The following is a 25028-nucleotide window of genomic DNA, read 5'->3' as shown; positions in this document are numbered from 1 at the left end:
AATCAACAAGACTTCACCACACTATTCTACATTTGTCACATTCCTTGCGTTCCAGTGTCCTAACTAATTGGGCAAAATACAGAAGAGGCAGAAAGAAAACTGCTCTGTTTTTCACACTCGTGCGAAGTGCTAACATTCATATAGTCAAAGAGTTTACAGACAGATCTCCGCACAGTTTCATTAGACAATAAACGATAACCATTTCACCACCAAACGACAATAACAACAACAACATTTTGCTTGCACTAAACAAACTCTCTCTGCCCTTGTGTCTACTCTATAAATAGAGAGAGGGATTCGAGTTACAAAGATGTTTATCGATCTAAAAAGCTTAAAGCTCGTAACCTGGGAACCTGGCCTGAAATGGGTCGACCATGTCGAGGAAGAGACAGGCCATGCCTCCAACGCCTTCAAACAAGGAATAAGGACTATCACCTCCGTGCATATCTCCTTTTGAGAGTAGCTTGTGGGCTCTATCAAGCAGGAAGCTGGCAAAGGCTTTTGCACGGTACAGATACTCGCTCCTTCCCGTAGCTCTATAAAGGGAGAGAAAAACATATGCATTCCCACTTATTCCATGACAGATCCCCACCCGCTTGAGCAATCCACGGTTCCACACCACCTCTGCTGCAGCTGCAGCCGCTTCCAGAAACTCTCTCTCTTTAAAAACCTGTGTTTTGTTTTCATTTGCCACAGACCAAAGATGTCTAGAAAGCAATTTTAGAAAGAAAACAGATATTCTGACTTAAAAAAAAAAGGCATCATCAATCATCACCTCAGCAGCCTTCACAAGCGTGAGGGCAATCCCAGGAGCTCCATGACACCAGTGCACAAGAAGGTCTCTTCTCCTATCCTCTTCACTGGCAGCGTAATTTCCACTTGGAAACCGGCTCTTGATCATATACTTAAGGGTTCCCTTCACATCCTCAGCCTCGTCTGGCTTCAGCTGAACATGCATCAAAACGTGCATAATACCAGCAAGCCCATGTGCTGCACCCAAGTACCTTTCGCCGTACCATTCAAACATAAGCGGCGAGCTTCCATTCTTAGCCATGGATCGTCCTTGCTGGATAATCTCCTGAGCAACTTGGCGCTGCACACTGAGTCTTCTTAGTCATTAAAAAATTATAAGGCGACTCACTCATCAGTCGCTGTATCATCCCAAGAACTGCACTTACAATGGTAGCTGAAGGCAACGTTTCTGCGCCAACATATTTGTTGACGAAAAGACAAGCCCATAGATAACCAACTCTTCCGTATAACAACTCGTTAGGAATCTCGCTAGATAGTCTAATCTTTTGGTTAAAAAACAAAACCAAAAAAAAAGCTCGATTCAATCACATAATTGTAATGAAAAAAAAATATAAAAACGGACCAAGATCAAAGAGGAGAAGCAAACCTGACGGAACTGTGCCAAATAGTAATTGAGCAACTCTTGGTCACCAGAACGCTTGGCAGCAGCAGCGCCGAGACCAAAAACTCCGGTTCGGCCACAGATAAAAGTTACATCCCTATGAACCAGAAGCATACTCTCAACAACAATCCAAAGCACTTGGGACAAGGAAGAGGGTAGTACCCTGAGGAGGCAGAAGCAGCATCACAAGCCTTGACGATTTGCAAGCAGAGGGAAAGGTCGTTGGCGTTGCCAGTCACCTGATAAGCTCTAAAGAGTAGAAACGCAGCTCCAAGGGCTCCCGAGTAAAGAGTGAAGTCCTGAACAAGCTGCCCACTGAAACCCCAAGTTTCCATCACTACCTGAGAGACAAAACAAAAAAAAATGCATTTCCAGAGCAATTAACACTTGGTGAGCAACCCAATTAAATCTATAAAAAAAGACATCTTGGCGAGAGTACGGTTTCTTTAAGATCCAAAGCGGACCGTTTGAGCAGCTGCGAGAGAGAAGAGTAGGGCATAGCAAGAAGATTCGTGAGCGAGTCTCCTCCGGCTTCACTTTCTGTCTCCCTCACGAAGTCGGGCATCACATTGTCGAAGAACCGATCAGCCATCTTCGTGTCTCTTTTGTTTTGTGTTTAGCTCTCCAAAAACCATTATCGGAGAAAATGTTTAGCTTTCTAGAAGGACAGGAGCGGAGGAGGAAAACGACACCGTTGAGACGATCGGTTCGGTGAGTTGGTTACACGTTGTGGTCAACGTGCCCTTTTCTAATGAGAAAAGAAATGTAAAAAAATCAGATCTACGCAATACTTGGTAACGACGACGTTTAAGGCTCCGTAAGCCCTTCTCTTTTTTTTTTCTTCTCTTGTTCCGTTGTTCTGAATCAAACCAGCGATCATATTCTAAAAAAGTGTCTAAGACGAGAGAATCTGTGTGATCTCGGAGATGGCGACTTTTGATGACGGAGATTTCCCGGCTCAGACCCATTCTCCGTCCGAACACGATGATTCATTCATGAGCTACGACAATTTCTCCGAAGCCCCGCCACCTCCCACTCAACCTCCCTCAGGCGGCTTCTCCTCCTTCAACAACGGAGATGGAGCTTATGGATCTGAGAATCCTGCCTCCCCTAACGGCTACGGCTTTCCTGCTTCCTCCCCCAACCATGACTTCTCCTCGCCTTTCGAGTCTTCCGTGAACGATGCCAACGGCGGCACCGGCGACGCGATCTTCGCCTCCGACGGACCCGTTCTTCCAGATCCAAACGAGATGCGCGAGGAGGGTTTCCAACGCCGTGAGTGGCGCCGGTCAGTCTTCTATTCCCCTTTTATTTATTCCCTCTTATGCAAGTAGGGCTAGATCTCTGATTGTTTGCGACTATGGTAGATAACCAGTGCCTTCTTAGCTTCTCGACTTTAATCATTCAAGCATCGATTTGATTATGCGCTCTTCCGTAATTCGACTATAAAAAAAGCTAGTATTAAGGATGTGCTCTTGATTCAGCGAAAGCAAATATGCATTTGAAGAAAAATACAAGTTGCTCGATTGCAAGCCTCTTTGATGTAATTAGTATTAAGAAAGAACATATGTGCTGTTGTAGCTATCATCTTCTTTTGTCATGTGTCAATCTCCGAATGAGATAGAGTGGAACCACCATGCTTTTCTTGTTCAGCAAATATGAAAGAATCTCGCAGTGTGTGAACTGATAGTATTGGCACCCATTGGTCCAGTCAAAACGCCATCCACCTTGAGGAGAAGGAAAAGAAAGAGAAGGAGATGCGGAATCAGATCATAGCTGAAGCAGAAGAATACAAGAAGGCCTTCTATGAGAAAAGGGAGAAGAACATCGAGACCAACAAGGCTGATAACCGCGAGAGGGAGAAGGTAAGAATACACAACAACTGCAGCCAACGTGAGATCCCTTGTAAACTTGTGTGTGAGAGTTTTTGCCTCTCTTGCAGCTGTACTGGGCTAACCAAGAGAAGTTCCACAAAGAAGTTGACAAGCATTACTGGAAAGCAATTGCAGAGCTGATCCCGCGTGAGGTTCCCAACATTGAGAAGAAGAGAGGGAAAAAGGATCCGGACAAGAAGCCATCAGTGATGGTTATCCAGGGTCCTAAACCTGGGAAGCCGACTGATCTAAGTAGAATGAGGCAGATATTCTTGAAGCTCAAGACAAATCCACCGCCCCACATGATGCCTCCTCCGCCGCCAGCCAAAGATGGGAAGGATGCCAACAAAGAAGGCAAAGATGCAAAAGGTGGGAAAGACGCCAAGGATATAAAAGATGGAAAACCTGCGGCGGAGACAAAGGCTGCAGAGGAGAAACCTGCTTCACCTGCGAAAGACGCAAGTGCTGAAACAGCGAAGCCTGAGGCTGCTGCTGCCGCGGGAGAGGGGGAGAAACCTGTGGCTGTGGCTGAGGCTGAGGCTGAGGCTGAGGGAGCCAAGGCGGAATGAAGGAGAAGGGTGTGTTAGTATTATTGTCGGGGGATAAATTGGTATTGAAGTCACGGTAGCTGCGGGCATAATAAGAAGAGGTAAGTATTGTGCACACATAGAAGCTTTCTATTTGGAGGCACACCATTTCCTCTTCTGGAGAGAGAATATTAGTCCTTTGTTTTTGGTTTTTGATTTTTTTTTTTTTATTATCATTTTTTTTTTATTCTGCAAAATTTGGGAATATTGTATGGGATGATTGTTCACGTTAAATCATTTTGCTTCCACGTATTTTTACGTTTATAAGACTTTGGCAAGTACAGGCTGTTGGATGAATCATGTAAAAATGATTGTGGCATCCGTTGTTTTTTGCAATAGTTTGGTGGTAAGAGAGTGTGTCGTGTTTGTGTGCCATGTGAACCATCTTTACGTCATTATTGTCGCCTAGTAGTGGCTTGAGAGGGTTTAGGGAAGATAATGGGACACGTGGGTGCATGTGATGGTGAGGTCCAGTTATGTTTTCGTCTCTTCTCTTTACAGACACTCTTAAGGTGTGTACGAACGAACGAACATGTTAAGAGAATGAATATGCCTGTCCTCGTAAAGAAGTGAACACATTTGAGAGATATATATTATTTTACACTGAAAGAGTCGCCAAGCTGTTCTCATTAGACTAGAGAGGGAGTGGGGTAGACAAAAGAGCTGGAAGAGAAAGGAATGAGATTTGCATATAGCTTATTATTATTGTTATTATATCTGCATTTTGTAGTTTCTCTTATTATATAAACTGACATTATTATATAGATACTCCTATCGCCTTTTACAAGGTTTAGAAGGAGAAAAAGAACCACGAGACTAGTAAGTAGTAATTAGTCACACAATCAAGCTCTCTCCCTCTTACTTTGGAGATGGCTAAACTCACCGACACATACACAACTCCAAACAAAACAAAAAATGAAGAGAGGAAAGGGATTGGATTCTGTTTGCTATCCATCCTCTCTCGCTCTCTCTCTCTCTCTCTCTCTCTCTCTCTCACTCACTTACTCATTGTCCTAGCTCTCTGTTTCTCTCTCCCAATAACCAAAAAAAAAAGTGGAAGTGAAGACAGAGAACAGGGGAAAAGCTTAGAAATTGGTTAGAGGACAGGGGAGAAGTTGAGGCGGGAGGTGTAAGTAGCTTTGGGGACCCAGTTTTTGGGGATGACGTCGGTGGCGGAGAGCGTTTTGTGATTGGACAGAGTGGTGAGCTTGACTGATAACGGTCCCTTGAGAGGACCTCCGACGATGCACCAGTTGGCTCCCCAAATGTGCTTCATGGGTATCCAGTCCTTGGAGCCTGCCTGACGAATGTGCATAGAGCCAATGTCACCTTCTCCGTCTTCATACTCGATGAGAAGAGATAACCAATAAGCAGTTGATCCTGCGTTCACATGGAACGCTATGTTCTTCCCTCTGTATTTGCATGCAGTCCTGTTTTTGGTACAAAACCAAATTTAGCAAATATCATAAATTAATCGACAGACAGACGACAATTGTGTGTCAGAGATGGAGAGGGTGTGTCATGTAGTGATATTTAGTCAACGGTCAAACTATGGGACCATCGAAAACAAGAACGCCGTTAAAGTTAAAAATTATATGTTTACTCCTCCCAATGCACAGAATATGATCGATGGACTCATTAGCAATGATGGATAAGTTGTTGTTGGTTATATTTTAGCGCAAATTAAGACCAAAAAAAAAAAAGAAAAGAAAAAGAAGGCAACGTACCGGCGGTAGAGGAGGGAGATGAGGCCGCGGTTGCGGATGAGGCGGGAATGGCCGGGAATAGCCAAATGACCAAAGGCGGCGCCGCTGAGGTCGAAGTGAGTGTGGTTGGCACGAGCGGATGGTCCAGAAGGAGACTGGTCGGTGACGATGATGGTGACGGGTCTCTTGGAGCAGATGGTCTTGTCGAGGCACCTGACCTTGTAGCAAGCGCCGCATCCTTCGCCGCTCTTGAACAGCACCGGACTCACCGCTCCCACTCTTGCCTTCAACGGCTTCACGTCCACCAGCGACCCGTACCCGCACGCTCCTCCTGCATTATTATTTCGAAATAAAACAAATTTGCCTATATATATATATAACTCTTTCTTAATTTTATCAGTTGTGTCTTAATCAATTTTACCGCTGCTGCCGTCTCCCTCGGGACTTCCGTACCAGGTGGCGGTGGCGGGGAGCCAATGAGGGGCTGCCACGCGGCGAGTAGAGCGAGTAGGGACGGAGGCAGAGGCGCCTCCTCCTCGAAGCAGCTGCAAGAAGAAGACGAGGCAGAGAGTCGTTAGGATGGCCGGAAGGAGCTGCATTTCCACCGGCGATACCTATCCCGACCAAAAAAATCAAATTGAAGAAAAGTGGACTATGCGTGAGAGAAAGAGAGAGTGTGTGTGTGTAGTAAGAAACGATGTTGGTTGGTTAAATATAGATTTTGAGATAAAGGAGAAGCCTTTGCCTTTGCCTTTGCCCTTCTTTTTTTTTTTTTTTTTTTTTTTTTTTTTTTTTTTTTTTTTTGATGTGGTGGCCTTGAGTGCCATTGATGGGACCCTCTGACAGTTAGGAGCCTCGATTCCACACGATCCCGTCCCCGTGTGTGTTGTTTCTTCAGCAGCAAATTATAAGATTCGGCCGTTGTTAAAGATTCTTCTTGGCCTGTGCTAAAGAATCAAAAGTTACTTACTTAACATATTACTAGCAACATTTTTCTTGTTCTTATACTATATATACGGCAACGACCCCTTCTTTAGTTTTATCAATTAGCCTCTGTGACTGTGTGTGATTAACACATTTTACTACTAGTATTATGTAAAGGACAAAAACAGCACCACATTTTTTATTCATATTCTGAAAGAACAAAAACCACACACAATACAAGATTGAAGGGTCATTGACATTATACACATACGATAAGGTTTGAGAAACGAAATCTTGTTGGCCAACCTCATGCCCACAACGCATCATCAAATCATTTTAACAATTAAAAAAGCAACTAGTTTTATTTTTCATAACTGTCTTCGAGTTTCGTAATTTTTTTAACGAACAACCAACCGTAGCTCAATGATGCCTTCATATATATACAGCCAGTTGATATAATTTTACATTGCAATCGTAATGCACATTCTCTACATATTTTTTTATATTTAAATCAGAAGGCACATGCACATGACTAGTGAGTAGTGACTACAGTCTACACGCCACAACCCCTACTTTTGATTATACGACCCTTCTTAATTACGTTCTCAAATATTTTCAACAAAGTTAGTTATTCTTTTTAGATAACACTCCGGAACTAAATGCTATATTAACGTCAGTCACACTTCAACTTATAATCAATATAACGACGCAGGTATAATAAAAATTTATTTTACACTATAAGAAATGTTGATTTATATATCGTTTTATCTATTGAAATCTCACTCTAATCCAATTCCAAGGCTTGTCAACTATTGTACCTAATCAACTTAGCATACGTATGCATATACGTTGGAGATGAAACGTAAAATGCGACGTCCGAATTACATAGAATCAAACAAAAATGATTGAATATGGGTGTGTGCATTAGCAAAGACTGTTGAAAGATATTATTGATTACTCCAATAAAATAAAATAAAATCGAAATTCGTTATTAGTAATGGGGATGCTTTAATCAAAAGTGGAAAAAGTCGTATATTGTATTATTGAGAATGACAACAAGATAAAGATGTTTTATTATTTTATGAAATTACAAAGTCACATGAGATAACGAGGGAGTATCAATAAAAACAGTTCATATACGAATCTTACAGTTCACATCACATTCTCAACTAATTCCTTCTTCACATTTTTACACAATTGGACTTTATACACTCTCTCCCATGTGCCCCATAAGGCAACAAGATTACTCATCAGTCATCACATTAATACCAATATTGGTGTTTGATTGTTTATTTACACTTTTTTTGTTTGTTTTAACGAATTTGGAACACCTAAAGCAAGACTCCAACAAAAGAATCTTCAACATCTAGTATAAGGGCCAATGGGCCATGCTGTACATGTCTTTCAGGTCTGATGAGAGCAATATAGGACTAATGCCTGGACCAGGTCAAATCGACTAATCCTATTTCGAACCAGTTGGTTATAGAACCGGTACATACAGGACCGATCCAACTCATCACAACATTCCCAATGATGTTTGTGGAAGGATGTGTGACTGTGTGAGTAAGAGAGAGAGAGAGAGAGATTGGGACTCTTCATATAATTTTGAAATACACCCATATGTATAATTAATGTATAGTATCCAAGATTTTACAAGAGATAATGGTTTGGACTTTGGAGTGGGAATGAAAGAGGGAGAGAGAGACATGCAAAAAAAAAAGAAGCCAAACCCAAGTGCACATTGAAAGAGCGACTCTTTGCCAGTTTCTTCTCAGAGCTTCTTGCTCTGCACCTCTTACCGGTTCGCTCTTTCATTAATCCTGACCCTCCAAGATTCCGGTTTGGCTCCATAAATGGGTTCTCCAACAACGTATGGAGGCGGCTGGCGAGCATCCCGTAGGAGTGCGACCGTGCTTTCATTGTATTCATCGTCACTGTCATAATGACGGTGAGGTCCAAGAGCTTTGAGCAACATGGCCAATAGAACTGATACCCCCTGCCACCAATAAACAAAGAGAACGCTTTGAAACATTACGCAACCAAAGCATTTTACAAGCAAAGTAAATGTAGAGACTTGTAGCTATCAAGAGACCTGGACACAGACAATAGAGAGACCTATCCATCTGCAAATCTTGAAGTTTGACTCGATGAACTTAGAGAACTGGTGGAAAGCACCACTTGGATCCTCTGGAAAGTCCTGGATGCAAGCTTCTAAAAGATTATGATCATGGACGTGACTACCGAGAGCCTCTCGAGTATGTTTTATTTTTTATTTTCAAAAGAAAAGAGATAGAAGAACATTGTACCTCCTTCCAGTCACGGTTTAGAAAGATATCAGCAACCACACCGCCTTCAACCATAATGAGCAAAACGATGAATCCCATATACTGAACCCAGTCGATGAGCCAACAAACATTCACATATAAAGAAACACAAGAAAGGATTGCTGAAACTAGCAAAGGAAACGTAGATGCTACTAGTTGTCGAACGAGTTGCAGGAAAAGCTTTTACAAAAGAAAACAAGTTTACCAAGTAAAGGCAACATCCATTAACGGTTTCAGCAGCTATGTGCCCGGCACAAGTGACAACACTGAGAATGGCACCGAGACCAAGAAATGCATAAATGAACCTGCAGCTCAATCATAAGCAGAAATTGGCTTCAGTAATTTTCATTGGCGATGGCAGATTTCATAACAATTGACAACAATGATAACTTCCCCCTCAACACTAGTCCTAACATGCTCTATTCCATAACCAAACAGCTTTCAGCTATCAGATAATACACCTCAGGCTCACAGAATCTATGAGAACTTGTCTCTGCCTATTTGGTTGATTGCACATAAAAGAAAAGACGGAAAGCGAAAATACCAAGGAGCGGGGTGGTCAGAATCAGCGAAGGGGAGATTTCCCATCTGTTCTTGCCATTGCCTAATCAGCCAAACAGCGTAAAGGATCATGGCGATCCCAACCATCCCAAGTATGGAATTCACCAGCTTCAACATGGACTGTAAGCAACTCCTCACCATCCTCACCATCTTTTGCCCAGAGACCAGACACGACCCACAAAAAATGTCTTCTCTCGGGGAAGGAAGAAGGGAAATCGAAAACCTGTGAATCGTGTTGCTCCCAAATTTCTCTCCTTTCTAAATCCGTAAATCTAATCAAACACGAAAGTTGTATTTTTTAACAAAAAGAAAATATTTTTTTTTTGGTTGGAGGTTAAAATAGAGAACCCTTAAAGTTGAAAAAAAAAAATCCACCTTTATGCTAAAACAATAGATCACAATTGTTTGGAAACAAACAGATCCACGACGGTAACTTTGAAAGCAGCTTTGCTTCTACTGTAGGAAAAAATGAAGGGAGACTCTCAGGTCAAAGGCGGCGATGATTCTGTCCCAATGGGTTTCCTTCACGCCGGTGGCTTGGGGTTCCGACGGGCTTCTCCGAAGATATTCGGAGTTTCGCGGTCTCTCCTCTGCCACTTGTCGGTTGAGATCCAGACCTTCTCTCAGATGCTCTTGTCTCAAAAGCAAATCCACACAGGAAAGCACCGAGGTGCGTCACTTTTCTCTTGATTGAGTCATGAGACGCATTACAATCAAACTCATGCGTTTTAGATTAGGATAATGTTCCAAAAGTTGTCCCCTTTTTATTAGTTTTATAAGGTTAATGTTTCAACTGTGTCCGATGCATTTTGGAACATTGAACAGTTGGAGAATGAAGGAGGGTTCTCGGCTTTGGCATCAGAAATCCCGTGGGAAGAGAAGAACATATGGAGCACATTGGCTGTTTACATGTTCTGTCTGCATATCCCTCTCAGTTTTGGGGGTTTATCCATCGTTGCCCGCATACTCCACCAAAGGCTTCTTGATCCTCAGACCCAAGTGAGTTCTCTCATTTCCTTTTGTATGGAAGGTCAAGAATGTATTGCCAAGTTATTATATACATATATGGTTTACTATACGGATGAGCAAAGGGTACAAGTTATTGCTGTATGAATGCTTGTGCAATCGGCTACTTTAAAGAGAGCGGCTTTACGTATATATGCTTCAATCATCTCTGTCATTCTTCTATATACGTATGTATGCTTTTGATGCTGCAGTTGAATTTGCGTTTCGAAATTCATGGGGTGTGGCTACAATGTACAGGTGCTGTCACTTGTCTTTCTCCAAATGGTAGAACTAACAGGGACAGTCTTGCTGCTGAGGAACACTGCGAAGCCGGAATGTAGATCGATCAACTTTCTAAAGGGTAATAATGACTCAAGAGAAGGAAGAAACTGGGTGGTTGGCTCAGCAATGGGTTTAGGATGTCTTGTGGGATTTATCTTTCTCACCTCACTAGTAGCTGATCAACTCTTCGGTTCTAAGGTCATAATATCGTTAACGATATCTGCTAAAAGATGAATATCATTTAGCATTTTTTTGACATAAGAGTATAAAGCAGAAGCAAATGTGTGTTGATATCTCACAGGCAGTACAAAACTCGGAATTGGAGAAGATAATGGCGAGCGGGGAAGTGTCGAGAAGCGGGTGTTTTGCACTATACTGCTTGGTAGCTCCGATGCTAGAGGAGATTGTGTACAGACGGTATCTATTGAGCTCCTTAGCGTCGAGAATGGAATGGAGGAAGGCACTTGTGATAAGCTCAGGAGTATTTGCAGCAGCTCATTTCTCGGGGGAGGATTTGGTGCAGCTTTTTGGGATAGGGTGTGTTCTAGGTGCATGTTACAGCTGGTCAGGGAAGTTAGCCTCGTCGGTGGTCGTCCACTCCTTGTACAATGCCTTGACACTTCTCCTTACGCTACGCTCTTAGCCTTAATCAATGGATGAGAGGCAGAGAGAGATTCATTTCCCTTGTCAGTTACGTCATCAAAATATATAGTATCTCTCTCTCTCTCTCTCTCTCTCTCTGTTAAGACAGTGTCTAAACCGTGTGCATATATTTGTTGTTGTACGTGTATGCAGCTGATCTGTTCCTTTTAGAGAGAGAATCTCTTCTCCTTTACAATTAAATGAAAGGGAGAAGTTAATTAACAAGAAGGAGAAAAGGCTTTATTCCCATCATTATTGCGATTCTTATACAAGACGATATCTAATGGGTAAATACCTGTCTAACTATGACACGCAAATACTATACATAAAAAGAAAGAATCAAGCAGGATTAAAGAAGGAATCAAAAGCATTTTAAATAGGATTACAAAAGCAAAAGGAAGAGAAGCAAGCAAAGTGTGAAAAGGAAAGAGAGAGATGGAACGTCGTGAGGAGGACCAATAGCATTAGCAGCAAACATGTGGTCCATTTGTGGGTCCCGTGTGATGAGGATTGCACAGCTGGCCATTTCCCCCCAAATCACACTCCTAAGCCACATCAGATTTCCCAGCGGTCATCTTTCAGCCACGTGTACAAATCCCTTTGGCAACTCTGCTTAAAACCAAATTTTACGTCTCCTCCCTATACTTAGAATTCTTTTCAACAAAGACCATGGTGTATTCTTGTTAAAACCCCAAAATTCAAAATTCAGTTGTTAATTAAAGCAAACTCAGGATTAGCTTAGCCTTTGCTTAGGTGTAATCTCTCTCTCTCTCCCCTCATTTATCTCTATTAATAAACATTTCTCAGAATAAATTTAATTCATAGCTGTCTTGTATACCCATCCTCTTTAGATAGATAGATAGATATATATATATATATATATATATATATATATATATAAAGAGATGAGGATGGCCCAGACAAAACTTTAATACATCTCTGGTGCCTCTGAGGAACAGAGAGAGAAAAGAAGAAGAAGAAGACAGATAGAGAGAGAGAGAAAGGTATCCAAAGAAAGGAGAAGGAGAAGAAGAAGATGGGAGCATTCGAGGATCAGGTGAAGATGAGGGCTATGGAGCTGAAGCATCTGTTCAAGAAAGGTATCAAAGTCGTCGGAAAAACTTGCAAGAAGGGATGGTCCAAAGTCAAGAACCTTCGTCGCTGATTCCTTCCTTCTTCTCAACCTCATCTTTGTCTTTCTTTCTTTCTTTCTTTCCTTATTCCCTTAATATTCTAAGTTTTGTCTTCCTCTTTACTTGTGCGTTTTTATATTTATCTCCAAGTCTTTTTTCATTAAGACATTAACTAATTGTGTTCTACTTTCATTCTTTTTCTCAATCCCTTAATCCCTTATCTTCTTCGACTTGGTTGGATATCTACAAAATATATACACCTTCTTCTTCATTGGATTATGAGATCTACCAATTAGCAAGAATTTACAGATATTTTTCTTTAATTATACATTTTTCCAATCATAATAATAAAATAACGAGATTTGAAAATGATAAAATTACCTCTCCTTCAGCTTTCTTCCAGCTTTAATTGAAAGAGAAGTCCCCTTTGCCTTACATGATGATGAACCCAGATTTTTCTTTTTTTTAAAAAAAAAAAAAAAAAAAACTAAAAAAATGTATATGAACAGTAAAGCGAAAGGTTAAGAAGAAAAAGCTGTAAATTTTTTTTTTATTATTATTAAAATGGGTTTGAACTTTTGAACCGATTCCCAAATCCAATGAGTTTTTATTGGGCCGACATATGGGCCTTTACTCGAGTTGCATATAAAGATTCGTTCTAGGGTTTCAGAAGAACAACCTCTTTGGGGAGGAGGCGGAGGGAAGAAAAACACAAAATCGGGTCTATTCATTCAGTTCCCGATACCACAAGCGAAGATTCAAACTTGTGTTTTTCTTTTTGATTCCTTCATGCTGTCTTGAAATTATGTCTTTTTTTTTTGTTTGTTGATCCAATCCAACTAAATGGAAAGAGTGGCGATTCTGCTGGATGAACATATTTGATTGTATAGTTAATTGTCTTTTTATGCTTTGACAAGTTCCTAACCTTTATTCTTCTTACTATGTGTTTACTATCTATAAATCTTTTTATGAACTTGGTTTAGATCATTGGGCCAGTGATGATTGAAAAAGTTTTGCCTACATTGTTTGATTTACCACTGAGATATAAACTATAATAATCACTCTGAGGCTCATTGCTCAAAATGTTTTTCCTGTCTTTTAGTTTTGGTCTAGCATCTTTCTTTCTCTCATAAGCCCGGCCTATGACGATTCAAAAAATTGCCTACATTGTCTGAGTAAACCAATGATAAAACTTTTACAATAATGTATTCTGAGGCCTAGTTTTGTTTTCCTAGAGAGACTTGATATATTCTGTATTTTTGTTTTTTGTTTTGGGGAGGAGGCTGGTGATGATGTTTCATATCTTTGCCTACATTGCCTGATCAAAGCTTTTTTTTGGGCTTTGAACAAGTGAGTGAATGAGTTACTCTATTCTGAAGCCTCATCATGAGTCTTATTATTTCGTTATCTTTTTTGTGGGGGTCTAGTCATTGCGTCTCTGCAAATATCAACACGACTTTGCTATTTTTTTACAGTGCTGAGCCCACATCAGGACTGGTCAATACATAGACGTATGTTGTGTGCTGCTTGAAGTGGTCTTCCCAAAAGAGAGGTGTTGTTAGCACTCGTGGCTGCTTGCCTCCCCTTGTATGTTTGATTATATGTATTTTTTTATGAAGCTGTGGACCTGTGGTTGTGTTAATCTCAACTTTGTACGCTTTTTATCAATCGCTTCAAATTTCAGTATCTTTCTACAGAAATGTAGAACATTTTGGCACAAAGAATATTTCTTTGTTGCAGATTAAATAGGCAAGAAAATGTTAAAAAGTGCAAATTGTATCTATCAGTAATCCTTCGAACGCAATTAACGCGGAAAAGCAAGCTAAATGTTTTGTTGACGACTGTTCAACTGTAACAAATATCGAAATTGTGGTAAAATCTATTTGTATATTTTTTTTAATCCGAATTGATTAACGCAAGAGTATTATCGTGTAGCAGTAATGTGGGAGAGTTTGTTTAAACCGAACTTTATTCCGGTTAAGGCAAGACAAACCGTATATTTTATTTTATTTAGTGAAAATTGGAAAAAAATTACTGCCGTCAAGGGGACAGAAGCGAAAAGCAAGCTAGGGGTTTGTGTCTGAACATGAAGCATCTTCTCCGACTACAATTGAGAAGCTTCTTTAGGATCCTTCCTTGCAGGTGTTCCTTACTTCATTTCTCGAAGACCATTCCTTGTCCGGATCCAATTCATGACACCCTTAAGCGCCGGATCGAGCGTGTCCCAGGTTCAACGGCCTCCATCACCCCTTTGCTCCGGGAATGGTGCGAACGCGGAAATCAAGCGAGACATGCAGAACTCAGGAGCATCATCACCTCTCTGCACCGAGTCGACCGCTTCTCCCACGCCCTCCAGGTTTGTTTGTAAGTTAAGGTTTCAGAAGAGAGGCTGCTGCAATTGGAATTATACATACATATTTATGTTTTATAAATCAAACAATCTCTCTTCTTCTTTTTCTTTGGGTGGTGTGTTAGATTTCGGAGTGGATGAGTGACCAAAAAGGGTACAATCTCTCTACGGTGGATTTCGAGATTCGGCTTCTCCTGATTGCCAAAGTTCGTGGTCTTGAAGAAGCTGACAGATTCTTGGACACCATTCCGTTGAAGAAGAGGGATTTCTACGTGCACAGCGCTCTCTTGAACGCCTGCAAAACCCACAGCTCCCTGAGCATAGCCGAGACCACGTTTCAGAAGATGAGAGACCTTGGATTTGCTGCAAACAACTCTAAACCATACAACACCATGCTCTTCCTCTACCACCAGGCTGAAAATCACGATATGGTCATCAAACTTCTGCGCGACATGGACCACAACAATATGGAACCCGAAGGTATACCCTTTGGCAAGCTCTTATCTTCTTACGCAATTGCTTCCATCAAAGACGTTGAGGGGATGGAGAATTTTCTAAGCAAGTGGGAGAAGAGGATGGAGCCATGGACCACATGTTTCTTCCCTGCATTCCTTCACTTACAACTAGGGTCTAGGGAAAAGGGTCTAGCCTTGCTGCGTAGGACCGAGGAACTAGTCGAAGACGCCTCCAGAGAAACCATCTATGGATGTCTCATGACTGCGTATTGTCAAGAAGGCGAAAGAGAAGACGTTATCCGTCTCTTGAACTTGGCCAAGGCCCACGGGATATCGTTTGACAGCTTTAAATGTTCGGAGATCATCAAGGCATTTACAACCAAAGGCGATCTCGACACCGCTCACGAGGTTATGGAAGAGTGGGATACCGGGGCTGGCGATCTTGGTCTGGCGGATTTTGGTCACCGGAAGAGATATGTGAAAGAAGAGGCCGACAAGGTTTTGAACATGCTTGGGAAAAAGGAGTGCAAGTGGGAGAGTTTGAGAGAAAAGTTACACAACTTGGTGGACGATAGAGAAGAGGAGAGGAGGAAGAGAGTGGCAGAGGCCATGGAGGGGAGGCTGCCCAACCGCTGGAACCCAAAGAGCAGCATGGCTCTGTCCGCTTACGCCTGCGTGCAGTATGTTGAGGGTCGGAGAGACATGGAGAGTGCAGCTGACATCCTCAGACTGCTTAGCAAACAAGAGCAAGTGTCTCGTGCAATGGATAAAGGCAGATTGAGTCTTAAGATGGTGGAGGCAATGAGAGGAGGAGGATACATTGGTGGACATGACTAACAAATATTTGTATTTATAATTAACATCATTAATCTATTAGGCCTTAAAAGTTTATAATGTATGAAATGAAACTGGATTTGATTTATCCAAATGGTCTCTCAAGACTCTATTGTTTGGCTACATTCTCTTACTTTGTGCTTCCTCAGTGTACCGACTTCTTCCCATTGCATCGACTATTTTCCAACCCAGTCCAGCTCCGTTCATATCGTACAGTAGTTGATCGTAAGAAATGTGTCCTCGCTCGCTTAGCAGTCTCAGAATCTTTCTCAAACTCTCCATGTCTCTTTGACCCTCTAGATAATCCACACAGCTCATCAGCACAACCTGGTGCGGTCTCCACCCTGGCTGGCTCACCTCTATCGCCTTCTTCCATCTTTCCACCGCTTTCTCCATCTCACCCGCCATCTTGTAACCCAGAGCTAACCGTTCCCATGTGCTGGTCTCCTGGACCACCATCTCTGCTACTTCCTCCGCCTTCTCCATCATCCCCTTCTTACAATAACCAGTTATTAACAAGTGCGGGATCCTGGTATCGAACAGCGAGTGTCCAGCTTCCCACTCTCCCATAATCTTCTCAACACCCTCGATATCATCCACCTTAAAGAGCGCACTGATCACGCTTATGTATCCGGTGTTGTAGAACCCGTCCAGCTCCTTGTACAAGCTCCAGAGACGGTACACCTCTTCTTTCTTACCTGCAGCGCCGTAGAATGACATGAGAACCTCGTAGGCTTGCTTTCTTTTCTGAGGACTAACCAACTGCTCCGATTTACGCAGCGTCTCTAGCGCCTTTTCAGTGGATCCAGCTTTGATGTAGGCGTTTGCAGCATCGGCGTAAGTGCGCCAGTCCAGCTCAAGTCCAGGGTCAGCCTCACAGCTCATCAGAAACTTCTCCATTCCCTCTACATCAGATACAACGGAATAAGCATGCAGGCGCGTGTTCAGTGTGAAGATGTCGGGCTTGACATTCCCATCCTCCATCTCACGCAGAAGCTTCTCAACCATTGTGTATTTCCCACTCCTGATGTAGAGATTGAGCATCACGTTGTATGGGAGGCAGCCTCTGAGGAACCCGAGCTCTTTCATCTCCTGAAACACTTGCTCGGCTTTGTGCAGCACCTTCTTGCTCGCGTAGCAGTTCAAGAGAGCACCGTAGAGATGGTAGCTCCTCCTCTCGACAGGGATTTTCTCGAAAAACCTGTCTGCTTCTCCCAGGCCACCAACTTTGGCAATCAGATCAAGGCGAATCGCCACATCTCCCTCAGAGAGATCATGAACTCTATGCTCACTCATCCAATCCGATAGCTAACATCATAAAACACAACAACAACAACAAACCCTTATAAGCATTAGATTTGTATCATTACAACAGAGTAAGAAGAAAAGAGGAAATTTTTGAAAGAGAAGAGAGACCTGGAGGGCATGGGAGAAACGGCTGAATTTGCGGAGCATCTTGATGATGGAGTGGAGCTCCGAAGTCTTGACCAGATTGCCCTGCTCGAGCCATCCCTCCAACACTCTTACAATCGAAGCCGAGGGATCTCCCGCCCTCGCGACCCGACGCTGCAGAGTGTCGTATGGGTCCAACGGCGAGGGTACGCTTCTCCTGGAGGAGTGATAAAGGAAGCTACTTCTGAGAATGTGACTTGCCTTTGGTCGAACAAGAAGACGAAGAAGATGCTCCATACTTTGGCCTCTGATTCAATCAAAACAGAGAGCTAGCGTTTAGGGTTTAACAATATTCTTTGGTCTTCTTCACTGATCAAAATTTAAATCGATATTCTTCCAATTTACTCGCGAATACGAGGGATTTGACTTAGCAGGGGTACTGAATCAAAGTCTCCAAGAAAATTACAAAGAAAAAAAATATATACACTATTGCTGAATTTAATGCAATGGAGATGTCGTCGTTCTGGCTTTATATTTTTCTTTTTTACATTTTCCGAAATTTTCTCTCCTCCCGTAACTTTGATTAACTATAAATGATATACCCAAAAAATGACGTAGAACAAAAAAAAAAAAGAAGAGAAAGAGGAAACAGAGAAACAATGGAGATTTCTCCTTACTGTCTGCTTTCTCTTCTCCCCATTTTCCTCCTCTCTGGTGTCTCCCTTTCATGTAAATCTTCTCGTTTCTTCTTCTTTTTTCCTCAATTTCTTGCATTACTTTTAGGAACTCAGAAATGATTTGTTTAATCTTTCTTTGCTATTTTCGTATACATTGTATCGAAGAGAAACAACCCTCGGAGATTCTTTAAATAAATCTCTGGATGGATTTAAATGTGCAGATGATGACTTTGATCCGCACGCAGCAACAAGCCGAGCTCTTCTTCAAGCAAAGACAAGTAAAGATCATCCCTCCTAATTGATGATTACCAAATCTTTTAAAAAAATATATCCAGACACAACATTATTCCAAATATGGACCTTCTCTTTTGTCTTTTTCTTTACTGTGATATGAAACAGCATGCAAAGAGGATTTTGCGAGTAAAAACTACACAATCATAACAAGCAAATGCAAAGGGCCAAATTATCCGGCAAAGGTGTGTTGCTCCGCCTTCAAGGACTTTGCTTGCCCTTTCGCAGAAGTTCTCAACGACGACAAGAACGACTGTGCCTCCACAATGTTCAGCTACATCAACATCTACGGACGTTATCCTCCTGGAATCTTTGCCAACATGTGCAAAGAGGGCAAAGAAGGTCTCGACTGCACTGACGTCACCAAGTCCGCATCCTCAACTTCTGATTCTATCCACCGAGCCTCCACAACTCTCGCGCTTCTTTCCATGTTCCTGGGTCTCTGTCTTTTGTTCCTGTCGTCGTGAAATCTTGCTACCAGACACACCTCATAACGTGCTCCATGGGTTAAAGAAACAGGTTATATATGTCTCTTTTGGTGTTGTGTACTCAACTCTTTTTAAAACAGAAGATTCAATCTTCTCTTGTTATTCCATTTTTATCATCAACAAACTCAAGAAGCAAGATTATAACCTATGTTAAGGAATAAAGAAGGTAATGCCATAAGCTTATTCTCCAATCGATTATTGGGTTTATTACACAAATGAATCGATCATCATTACTCGATGAGGTTTATCTACTTCTTTCTGACAACACCTAAGTTTTGTGTAGCTACGTAATTATTCAGTACCATCATTATAAAGAAACAGAGGTCAAGATCCATCTTACATACACAGAAATCACGGCCAACAGGTCCCCAAATAAGCTTCGCTCACCATAATAAGCATCATCCCTTACTTTCCTGTAAACCATATACCACAGATGTTACTTGGCTTCAACAACTAGAAAGTATCACTAAACACAGAGTGCAAAGAAAACTACTTGATCGAATTATAATACACAAAGGAACACGCTTCTCCAATAACCTAACTGAGCATAGTGATTAGGGATCAAGGAACACATATATTACTCACAAAAAAGAAGAAAATCACAAAGTTTCTCAATTCAATAGCAAGTTTCAGGGTATTGACTCTAAGAAGAACACTGCCGTAAACTTTGGAGTTACCTGTGCCGTGTTGATGGAGAAGCCGCCAGTGGTGAGAAGCCTCTCAACGTATTTCCCCATGATATCAACCTCCAGGTTCACTTTCTGCCCAACTCTCTTGGTGGGAATCACCACGTGTTGCTGCGTATAAGCAACGAGCATGAAATTGAAGCAGCTCTCGTCGTCAAACACATCCACCACCGTCAAGCTCGTGCCATCCACCGCCACAAATCCCTTGGGCACAATGTATTTCAGCAGACCCTTTTCCGCTTTCACCTTCACCCACAGCGAGTCTCCCTCGACCTCCATCGATACTATCACTCCCGTACCGTCCACGTGTCCCTGCACCACGTGCCCTCCCATACGGCTCACCGGCTGCAGCGCACGCTCCAGATTCACCGGCGATCCTTTCTCCAGCTCCTCCAGCGACGTTTTCCTCAGCGTCTCCGGTGATAACCCCACGGTGAACTCCTCCGCGTCAAACGCCGTCACCGTTAGGCAAGTCCCGTTCACGGCGATGCTGTCACCGAGCTTCACGTCCTCCAGGACTACTCTGGCGCCGATTTGAAGGTCGAATCCGCCGTGTTCGGCCATTCCCAGGTCCTTGACATGGCCCATTTCTTCAACGATTCCCGTAAACACGGATCGGATGCTGAGATTTTGCCTCCGATGGCGATGGGTTATGGATCTGGAATCAAATCTGAGATTTGAACTTCTGAAAGAAGAGGAGAAACTCAACTGTGGAGGACACGATCTGGGAAGCAGATTGAGAGAGTGAGTGGCCATCATCATCGTCGTTAGCTTATGCCTGAGGAGGAGGAAACCGCCGGTGCTAAAGATTTTTAATTAATCAAAAGGTTGTCATGACATTCAATTCACTACATCAAATGATCGGGACAAAAGTGGAATAAAACAAAAATTGGAGGGTAAATATACAAATTTAAAATTGAGCAAAAAGGAGCTACTGTTAAACCATATTAACTAACTATAAAGGCTTTCTTTCTTCAGAATTCAGGAATTTGTGTTGGTGATTGGTTTCCATTGCTATAATGTACTAAGTGTGCTTGTATGTATGTTTCACCAGATGATGATTGCTTATATATATGATTTGAGTTTGCATATGGTATGGAGACACAAAAAAATAAAAAACAAGAAAAAACTCTTTTAGTTTATTATGGTTTGTGTTGGGAACACATATCTCTCGACTTCTTGTCCTGAAGATGGTGGCGTCCTGTGACCCGAATCAATCTGCAAGATTGCTCCATCATTAACCTCTGGATGGAATCTTGTTCCCAAGGCACAATCCCAAAGTCATCATTGAAGCCTTCCATGCCTTGTATGAGCAACTGCCACACCAGAGTTCCTGCACCAGACCTCCTCCGCTTGGCTGATTTGTATACAACATCAAATATCGTCCTGTAGAACCGATCCCGCTGCGACGGCTCATAGTCCTTGTTCAGGTTCGAGAGCCCAAACTCCGTGAACAGGACTGGCTTCTTCAGTTCCTTGTCCCCGTCTTCAATGTGAGATTGCATCCATTTCACCACAAACTTTACTTTTTCTTCAAACCCCTGATCGTGAAACCTGCGCCGCCAACAGAACTTGGTCTGTCTGTCTTCACAAACAAGAATTCCAAACTCAAACAAAAATGTTCAACAGAGAGAGAGAGAGAGGCTTACCAGTGATCAGGGTAGATATGAACCGATGCAAAATCAATGTTTGGCGATTCAGAGTTGCGAACAAAATCTGACCCAAGCTCAGAAGCCCACCTTTCTGGGTTAACTGTCAGCCGTTTTGGGCTCTTGGGGCCGTAGAACCCTTCCAAGCCTACCGTTAGAAGATGCTTCTTGTCAATCGTTTTTATGAATGCTGTCATTTCGTTAATCCAGTCCTTTGGATCCACAATACCAGATGAAAGAAACCAACACACCACGTGTGAGTAACAAGAAACTTATACTACTATGACTCGATTATTAAACTTATGAACAAGAAACTGAAGCAGCCAACTCACTTGGAGGGTATCCCCAGAGATATCAGACAAGCAGCGAGGCTCGTTTATCAACTCCCACGCAAAAATTGTAGGGTCGTTTCTGTACTCGATCCCTGTTATCGAGTTTTTGCGGGTGAGTAGCACCTGGCAAATGGGAAATGAGGGTAATTCCAAGTTTTATCCATCACTAACCTTTGCAAGATTACTAGAGCCTCACTATTTTGGTTTAAGAAGAAAAGCTATTCTTTCCAAGGCTATTATGGGTCAAGAACCGAATGATTTCTCACTATTCTGGTCCCTTGTTCTCTCAGGAGTAATTTGACGTACTAGCATCTCTTGTATTTCTAAATTTCATAATCTTTTTCAGCAGTTCGATGAACTAGGCTAACAAATCCGCGTACATATCAAAGAAAACATACCGTGAGGTAGTTCTTGAAGTATCTGCGGATAGATGGGTCAAAGAAGAATGAATCATTGGAGGAGCTGAGACCGACACCTTCTTGCCATGCCCAGTTGACGTACTGAGTCTTCCCTCCATACGCTTGTAAGTTATTCACTAAGCTAAGAAGCAACCTAACACCATGTGTTTTTGCCTCTGCGATTACATGATCCAAGGCCTAACCACATTATATAAACTTCATCAAGAGAGAGAGATCAAACACCAAAAAGAGACTGAAGATTCAAATAAAATTTGTCAAAAAGCTTCCAACAAGGGGATGATGTAAATACTGAAAACCAGAGATTGCATTAGATGATAAATGCAGACAGAACTAAGTAATTGAAAAAGATGTTTATCCTTTTTCTATATCTTATCATCTTCGCTGGCATTCTGATTAAAATAAGCTCAACGAAGACTAATGTTCTTGCAAAAAGACTAAAACTTTATCTAAAGCAAGATCCTTAAGAAGCTTCTTGGTAATGTTTAAAATGATGAGAGACAAGAAGAAAAGAAGGCAATGAATGGATCGAGATACCTTGAAGACTCGCTCATCGAATCTGCCAGGAGAGATCTGGAGAGCGTTGTAGCCTCCATCATTGAAAGCCCAGGTTCTACAAACAGTGAGACCCATTTTGGCTCCAGCTTCAAGCATAGCACCGACACGGTGCCTGCTATGATCATTGACGGCGTGGTCCATGAACCAGTACGAGTTCCACCCATTCACATACAGAGCCTTACCATCCACCACGAATTGTGTCCCGTTCCGTCTCACGAACCCTAACTCGGCCTCCCCTTTGTAGTCGAACCACAAATCTCCAAAGGAGAGATAGATAAAAGCCACACATGTAAGGAAACCTAGGATTGGTATCAATGGCCCGTTCCCTGTGGCAGCCATGCTTCTTCTTGCTGTTTTTAGCTTCAGATATTTCACGATCGCTTGTGATCTCGCCAGTTTCCTCACCAATTTGGAAGATTTCAACTTTTATCAACACCCAAAAGATCAATGTGTCCACGTTTCGGAGAAAATCTCAGCTTTTGTTGAAACCCAGATCAAAAATGCTCTTTTTCAAATAAAATTTTAAGAAAAAAAACAAAAACAAACTAACAAGCATTCAGAATGAAAAATGAAAAATTCCCCGTTTACGCTTGGATCCCAAAAAACAAAAGGGAAATTGATGAATGCCTACACAAACAGATCTCTCTCTATCACTCTGTGCCGACAAAGTAACCTTATAACACGCCGACTCGGTTGGAGAACATCAAGTTCCAGAGCAACACACCAAGAAAGAGGTTAAGGATCTATCAAATCATTCACAAATTCAAAAGTAGATTCGTAGATATCTCCCCCACCAAAAGTTGCGTAGGTTTTGTTCCGAAAAGAAGAGAGACGTTGTGACAAAGAATGAGAAGAAGCAAAAAAAAAAAAAAAAAGGTAGCTAAGTAAGAATCAGAGATTTCACGCACTTTGATGTCTGTGTGGACAAATCAGGCGTGAATTCTGGAGGGGCTTTTTGCAGTAAAATGTTGGTATCAAATTATACTATTAACCTTTACATCTGCCGAGAGTGAACAAACCACAACCACACAACGCATTTCCTTTCGATTTCTCTCTTTGTTTTTTTCTTTTTGAATTACTGACTCTCAAAAATCACAGGATTAAACATCGTTATGATGGTGTTTATAATTGAATACTTTCTTCCAGTTGAATCAAAGCACTGATGATAGTTGTTATTTGTTAATGTCAGTGCAACTATGTGCTGTTGAAAAATCTCATTCAAACATTAAAACTGAGAGAGAAAAAAAAAAACAAATCTTTGTCTTGAATTTGTTTCAAAACAGTGTTTTAGTATACCAGACCACATGTGGGTGTCATTAGTATAACAGAAGTCATGTGGGTTCTTTTTCTCTTTGATAAACGTTCAACCATGTGAATCTCACATAATATAATACTTGTTTTAATTAGCATAAAATCTAACATATTGTATATTTGCTTAAATCATGAAAGAGTTAACTTTAAGTGTTTACCTAAGTAGAAACAGCAACAAAACACTGTCGGTGACTTTTTCCCATTATTAAAGAAATCATTGTATCGTTCGTTTTATTTAATTAATCTGCTTTCCTAGATAAGAAAAGATTTAAACTTTTTAAAGTATAAAGTTCGTCATCAGTATTCCAAATATATATATTGGTTCCTCTAAATAATGACGTCTTTTTCTTATGCTATTGCTGCGAATGGCATTTGGTGGTGAGCTAATTGATTTTCGTTCTACGTCGTATTTTATTTGGACAGATGATATATTACATATATATATATATAAATTATAGTCCATAAAGTAATGTTTTAAGGGTGACGAGAGAGAGAGAGAGAGAATTCTTCTTCTCCTGATGGTCTAATCACAAATCAAGAGGATTGAGTACAGGACCCGAGGTTGCTCAATCTCAAACAGTCAAACTTTAATACGATCCGAGGTATTGCTCTTTAAATCTTCAAAATCATATTTCATCCAACACTTTTTTTGGGGGGTAAACTTACAATAATACAAGTCATAAAAAAACTTAAAACAATTCTTTTTGGAGAGATCGTTTTGAAGAACTCCATAGTCCTTGACCAAAAAAAAAAGAACTCCATAGTACTCAAAGGAAGTCTAAAACGAGTTTAGATTTGTTGTTGATATTATTTTTTCAATGCAAAGTTATAATGATAATATAACTACAAACAGAGAATTAATTCAAAAAAGGATGTATAACTACAAAAAATACAAAATTACTGTCAATTTTTTACAACGATTTATTTTCAGTTGCAATTTTACGACGAATTAGCAACGAATTCGTTGTTCATTCGTCTTAAAACGATTCATTATAAATTCGTTGTAAATTTACAACAAATTTACGACAACTTTTTTTAAATAAAAGATTAATAATCGTCGTAAATTTGTTGTAAATTTACAACAAACTAATAACGATTATTAATTTTTCAGTTTAAAAAAAATAATCGTTGTAAATT

The 25028-nt window shown here is 41.3% G+C and overlaps 10 protein-coding genes, 1 long non-coding RNA gene and 2 other non-coding genes across 15 annotated transcripts; 7 read left to right on the top strand and 6 right to left on the bottom strand.

Annotated features, from left to right (window-relative positions):
* Positions 1-107: 107 nt before the first annotated feature.
* Positions 108-2204, bottom strand: LOC18025566 (lanC-like protein GCL2). Of its 2 annotated transcripts, none has more exons than XM_024160264.1 (6): positions 1854-2204; positions 1577-1755; positions 1400-1511; positions 1179-1295; positions 776-1078; positions 108-670 (listed from the first exon to the last, which is right to left on the bottom strand). In XM_024160264.1, exons 1-6 carry the CDS (start codon positions 2004-2006, stop codon positions 332-334), a joined length of 1203 nt encoding a protein of 400 aa, XP_024016032.1. In that variant the 5' UTR covers positions 2007-2204; the 3' UTR covers positions 108-331. The 2 variants fall into 2 exon arrangements, with proteins under 2 accessions (XP_024016032.1, XP_006409014.1); XM_006408951.2 differs by having other exon boundaries at positions 776-1093; positions 1854-2203.
* A 50-nt stretch (positions 2205-2254) lies between these two features.
* Positions 2255-4150, top strand: LOC18025565 (clathrin light chain 1). Its single transcript, XM_006408950.2, has 3 exons — positions 2255-2702; positions 3126-3279; positions 3357-4150. Exons 1-3 carry the CDS (start codon positions 2341-2343, stop codon positions 3855-3857), a joined length of 1017 nt encoding a protein of 338 aa, XP_006409013.1. The 5' UTR covers positions 2255-2340; the 3' UTR covers positions 3858-4150.
* Positions 4151-4626: 476 nt separating this feature from the next.
* Positions 4627-6283, bottom strand: LOC18025564 (expansin-B1). Its single transcript, XM_006408949.2, has 3 exons — positions 6003-6283; positions 5603-5912; positions 4627-5305 (listed from the first exon to the last, which is right to left on the bottom strand). The coding sequence occupies exons 1-3, from the start codon at positions 6178-6180 to the stop codon at positions 4972-4974; spliced, it is 822 nt and encodes a 273-aa protein (XP_006409012.1). The 5' UTR covers positions 6181-6283; the 3' UTR covers positions 4627-4971.
* Positions 6284-8105: 1822 nt separating this feature from the next.
* Positions 8106-9690, bottom strand: LOC18025563 (tetraspanin-19). Its single transcript, XM_006408948.2, is given in 6 exon segments — positions 8106-8323; positions 8325-8501; positions 8598-8702; positions 8812-8892; positions 9035-9134; positions 9374-9690. Coding segments are annotated over 6 exon segments (798 nt in total). The 5' UTR covers positions 9541-9690; the 3' UTR covers positions 8106-8155.
* Positions 9691-9774: 84 nt separating this feature from the next.
* Positions 9775-11552, top strand: LOC18025562. The gene is made up of 4 exons (XM_006408947.2): positions 9775-10060; positions 10216-10389; positions 10654-10875; positions 10979-11552. The coding sequence occupies exons 1-4, from the start codon at positions 9890-9892 to the stop codon at positions 11318-11320; spliced, it is 909 nt and encodes a 302-aa protein (XP_006409010.1). The 5' UTR covers positions 9775-9889; the 3' UTR covers positions 11321-11552.
* Positions 11553-13008: 1456 nt separating this feature from the next.
* On the top strand, positions 13009-14135 carry LOC112089301. Its single transcript, XR_002900939.1, has 2 exons — positions 13009-13802; positions 13928-14135. It is a non-coding gene; the product is annotated as an uncharacterized LOC112089301 (long non-coding RNA).
* LOC112089634 lies at positions 13440-13526 on the top strand. Its single transcript, XR_002901259.1, has one exon. It is a non-coding gene; the product is annotated as a small nucleolar RNA SNORD34 (small nucleolar RNA).
* On the top strand, positions 13587-13673 carry LOC112089635. The gene has a single exon (XR_002901260.1). It is a non-coding gene; the product is annotated as a small nucleolar RNA SNORD34 (small nucleolar RNA).
* A 356-nt stretch (positions 14136-14491) lies between the features above and the next one.
* Positions 14492-16179, top strand: LOC18025560 (pentatricopeptide repeat-containing protein At2g20710, mitochondrial). 2 transcript variants are annotated; one of them, XM_006408946.2, is made up of 2 exons: positions 14492-14808; positions 14928-16179. In XM_006408946.2, the coding sequence occupies exons 1-2, from the start codon at positions 14539-14541 to the stop codon at positions 16092-16094; spliced, it is 1437 nt and encodes a 478-aa protein (XP_006409009.1). In that variant the 5' UTR covers positions 14492-14538; the 3' UTR covers positions 16095-16179. The 2 variants fall into 2 exon arrangements, with proteins under 2 accessions (XP_006409009.1, XP_024016070.1); XM_024160302.1 differs by having other exon boundaries at positions 14570-14816.
* LOC18025561 (pentatricopeptide repeat-containing protein At2g20710, mitochondrial) lies at positions 16090-17872 on the bottom strand. The gene is made up of 2 exons (XM_006408945.2): positions 17508-17872; positions 16090-17399 (listed from the first exon to the last, which is right to left on the bottom strand). Exons 1-2 carry the CDS (start codon positions 17778-17780, stop codon positions 16212-16214), a joined length of 1461 nt encoding a protein of 486 aa, XP_006409008.1. The 5' UTR covers positions 17781-17872; the 3' UTR covers positions 16090-16211.
* A 235-nt stretch (positions 17873-18107) lies between these two features.
* Positions 18108-18994, top strand: LOC18025559 (GPI-anchored protein LLG2). The gene is made up of 3 exons (XM_006408943.2): positions 18108-18212; positions 18382-18438; positions 18560-18994. Exons 1-3 carry the CDS (start codon positions 18143-18145, stop codon positions 18916-18918), a joined length of 486 nt encoding a protein of 161 aa, XP_006409006.1. The 5' UTR covers positions 18108-18142; the 3' UTR covers positions 18919-18994.
* On the bottom strand, positions 18925-20437 carry LOC18025558 (riboflavin synthase). Its single transcript, XM_006408944.2, has 2 exons — positions 19617-20437; positions 18925-19352 (listed from the first exon to the last, which is right to left on the bottom strand). The coding sequence occupies exons 1-2, from the start codon at positions 20385-20387 to the stop codon at positions 19338-19340; spliced, it is 786 nt and encodes a 261-aa protein (XP_006409007.1). The 5' UTR covers positions 20388-20437; the 3' UTR covers positions 18925-19337.
* Positions 20438-20767: 330 nt separating this feature from the next.
* LOC18025557 (mannan endo-1,4-beta-mannosidase 2) lies at positions 20768-23453 on the bottom strand. Its single transcript, XM_006408942.2, has 5 exons — positions 22560-23453; positions 22005-22202; positions 21607-21729; positions 21275-21486; positions 20768-21179 (listed from the first exon to the last, which is right to left on the bottom strand). Exons 1-5 carry the CDS (start codon positions 22917-22919, stop codon positions 20768-20770), a joined length of 1305 nt encoding a protein of 434 aa, XP_006409005.1. The 5' UTR covers positions 22920-23453.
* Positions 23454-25028: the final 1575 nt, after the last annotated feature.

This window comes from Eutrema salsugineum, unplaced genomic scaffold (genome assembly GCF_000478725.1).
Source record: "Eutrema salsugineum unplaced genomic scaffold, Eutsalg1_0 scaffold_12, whole genome shotgun sequence".
NCBI lineage: Eukaryota > Viridiplantae > Streptophyta > Magnoliopsida > Brassicales > Brassicaceae > Eutrema > Eutrema salsugineum.
This window is presented reverse-complemented; position numbering and strand designations above follow the sequence as displayed.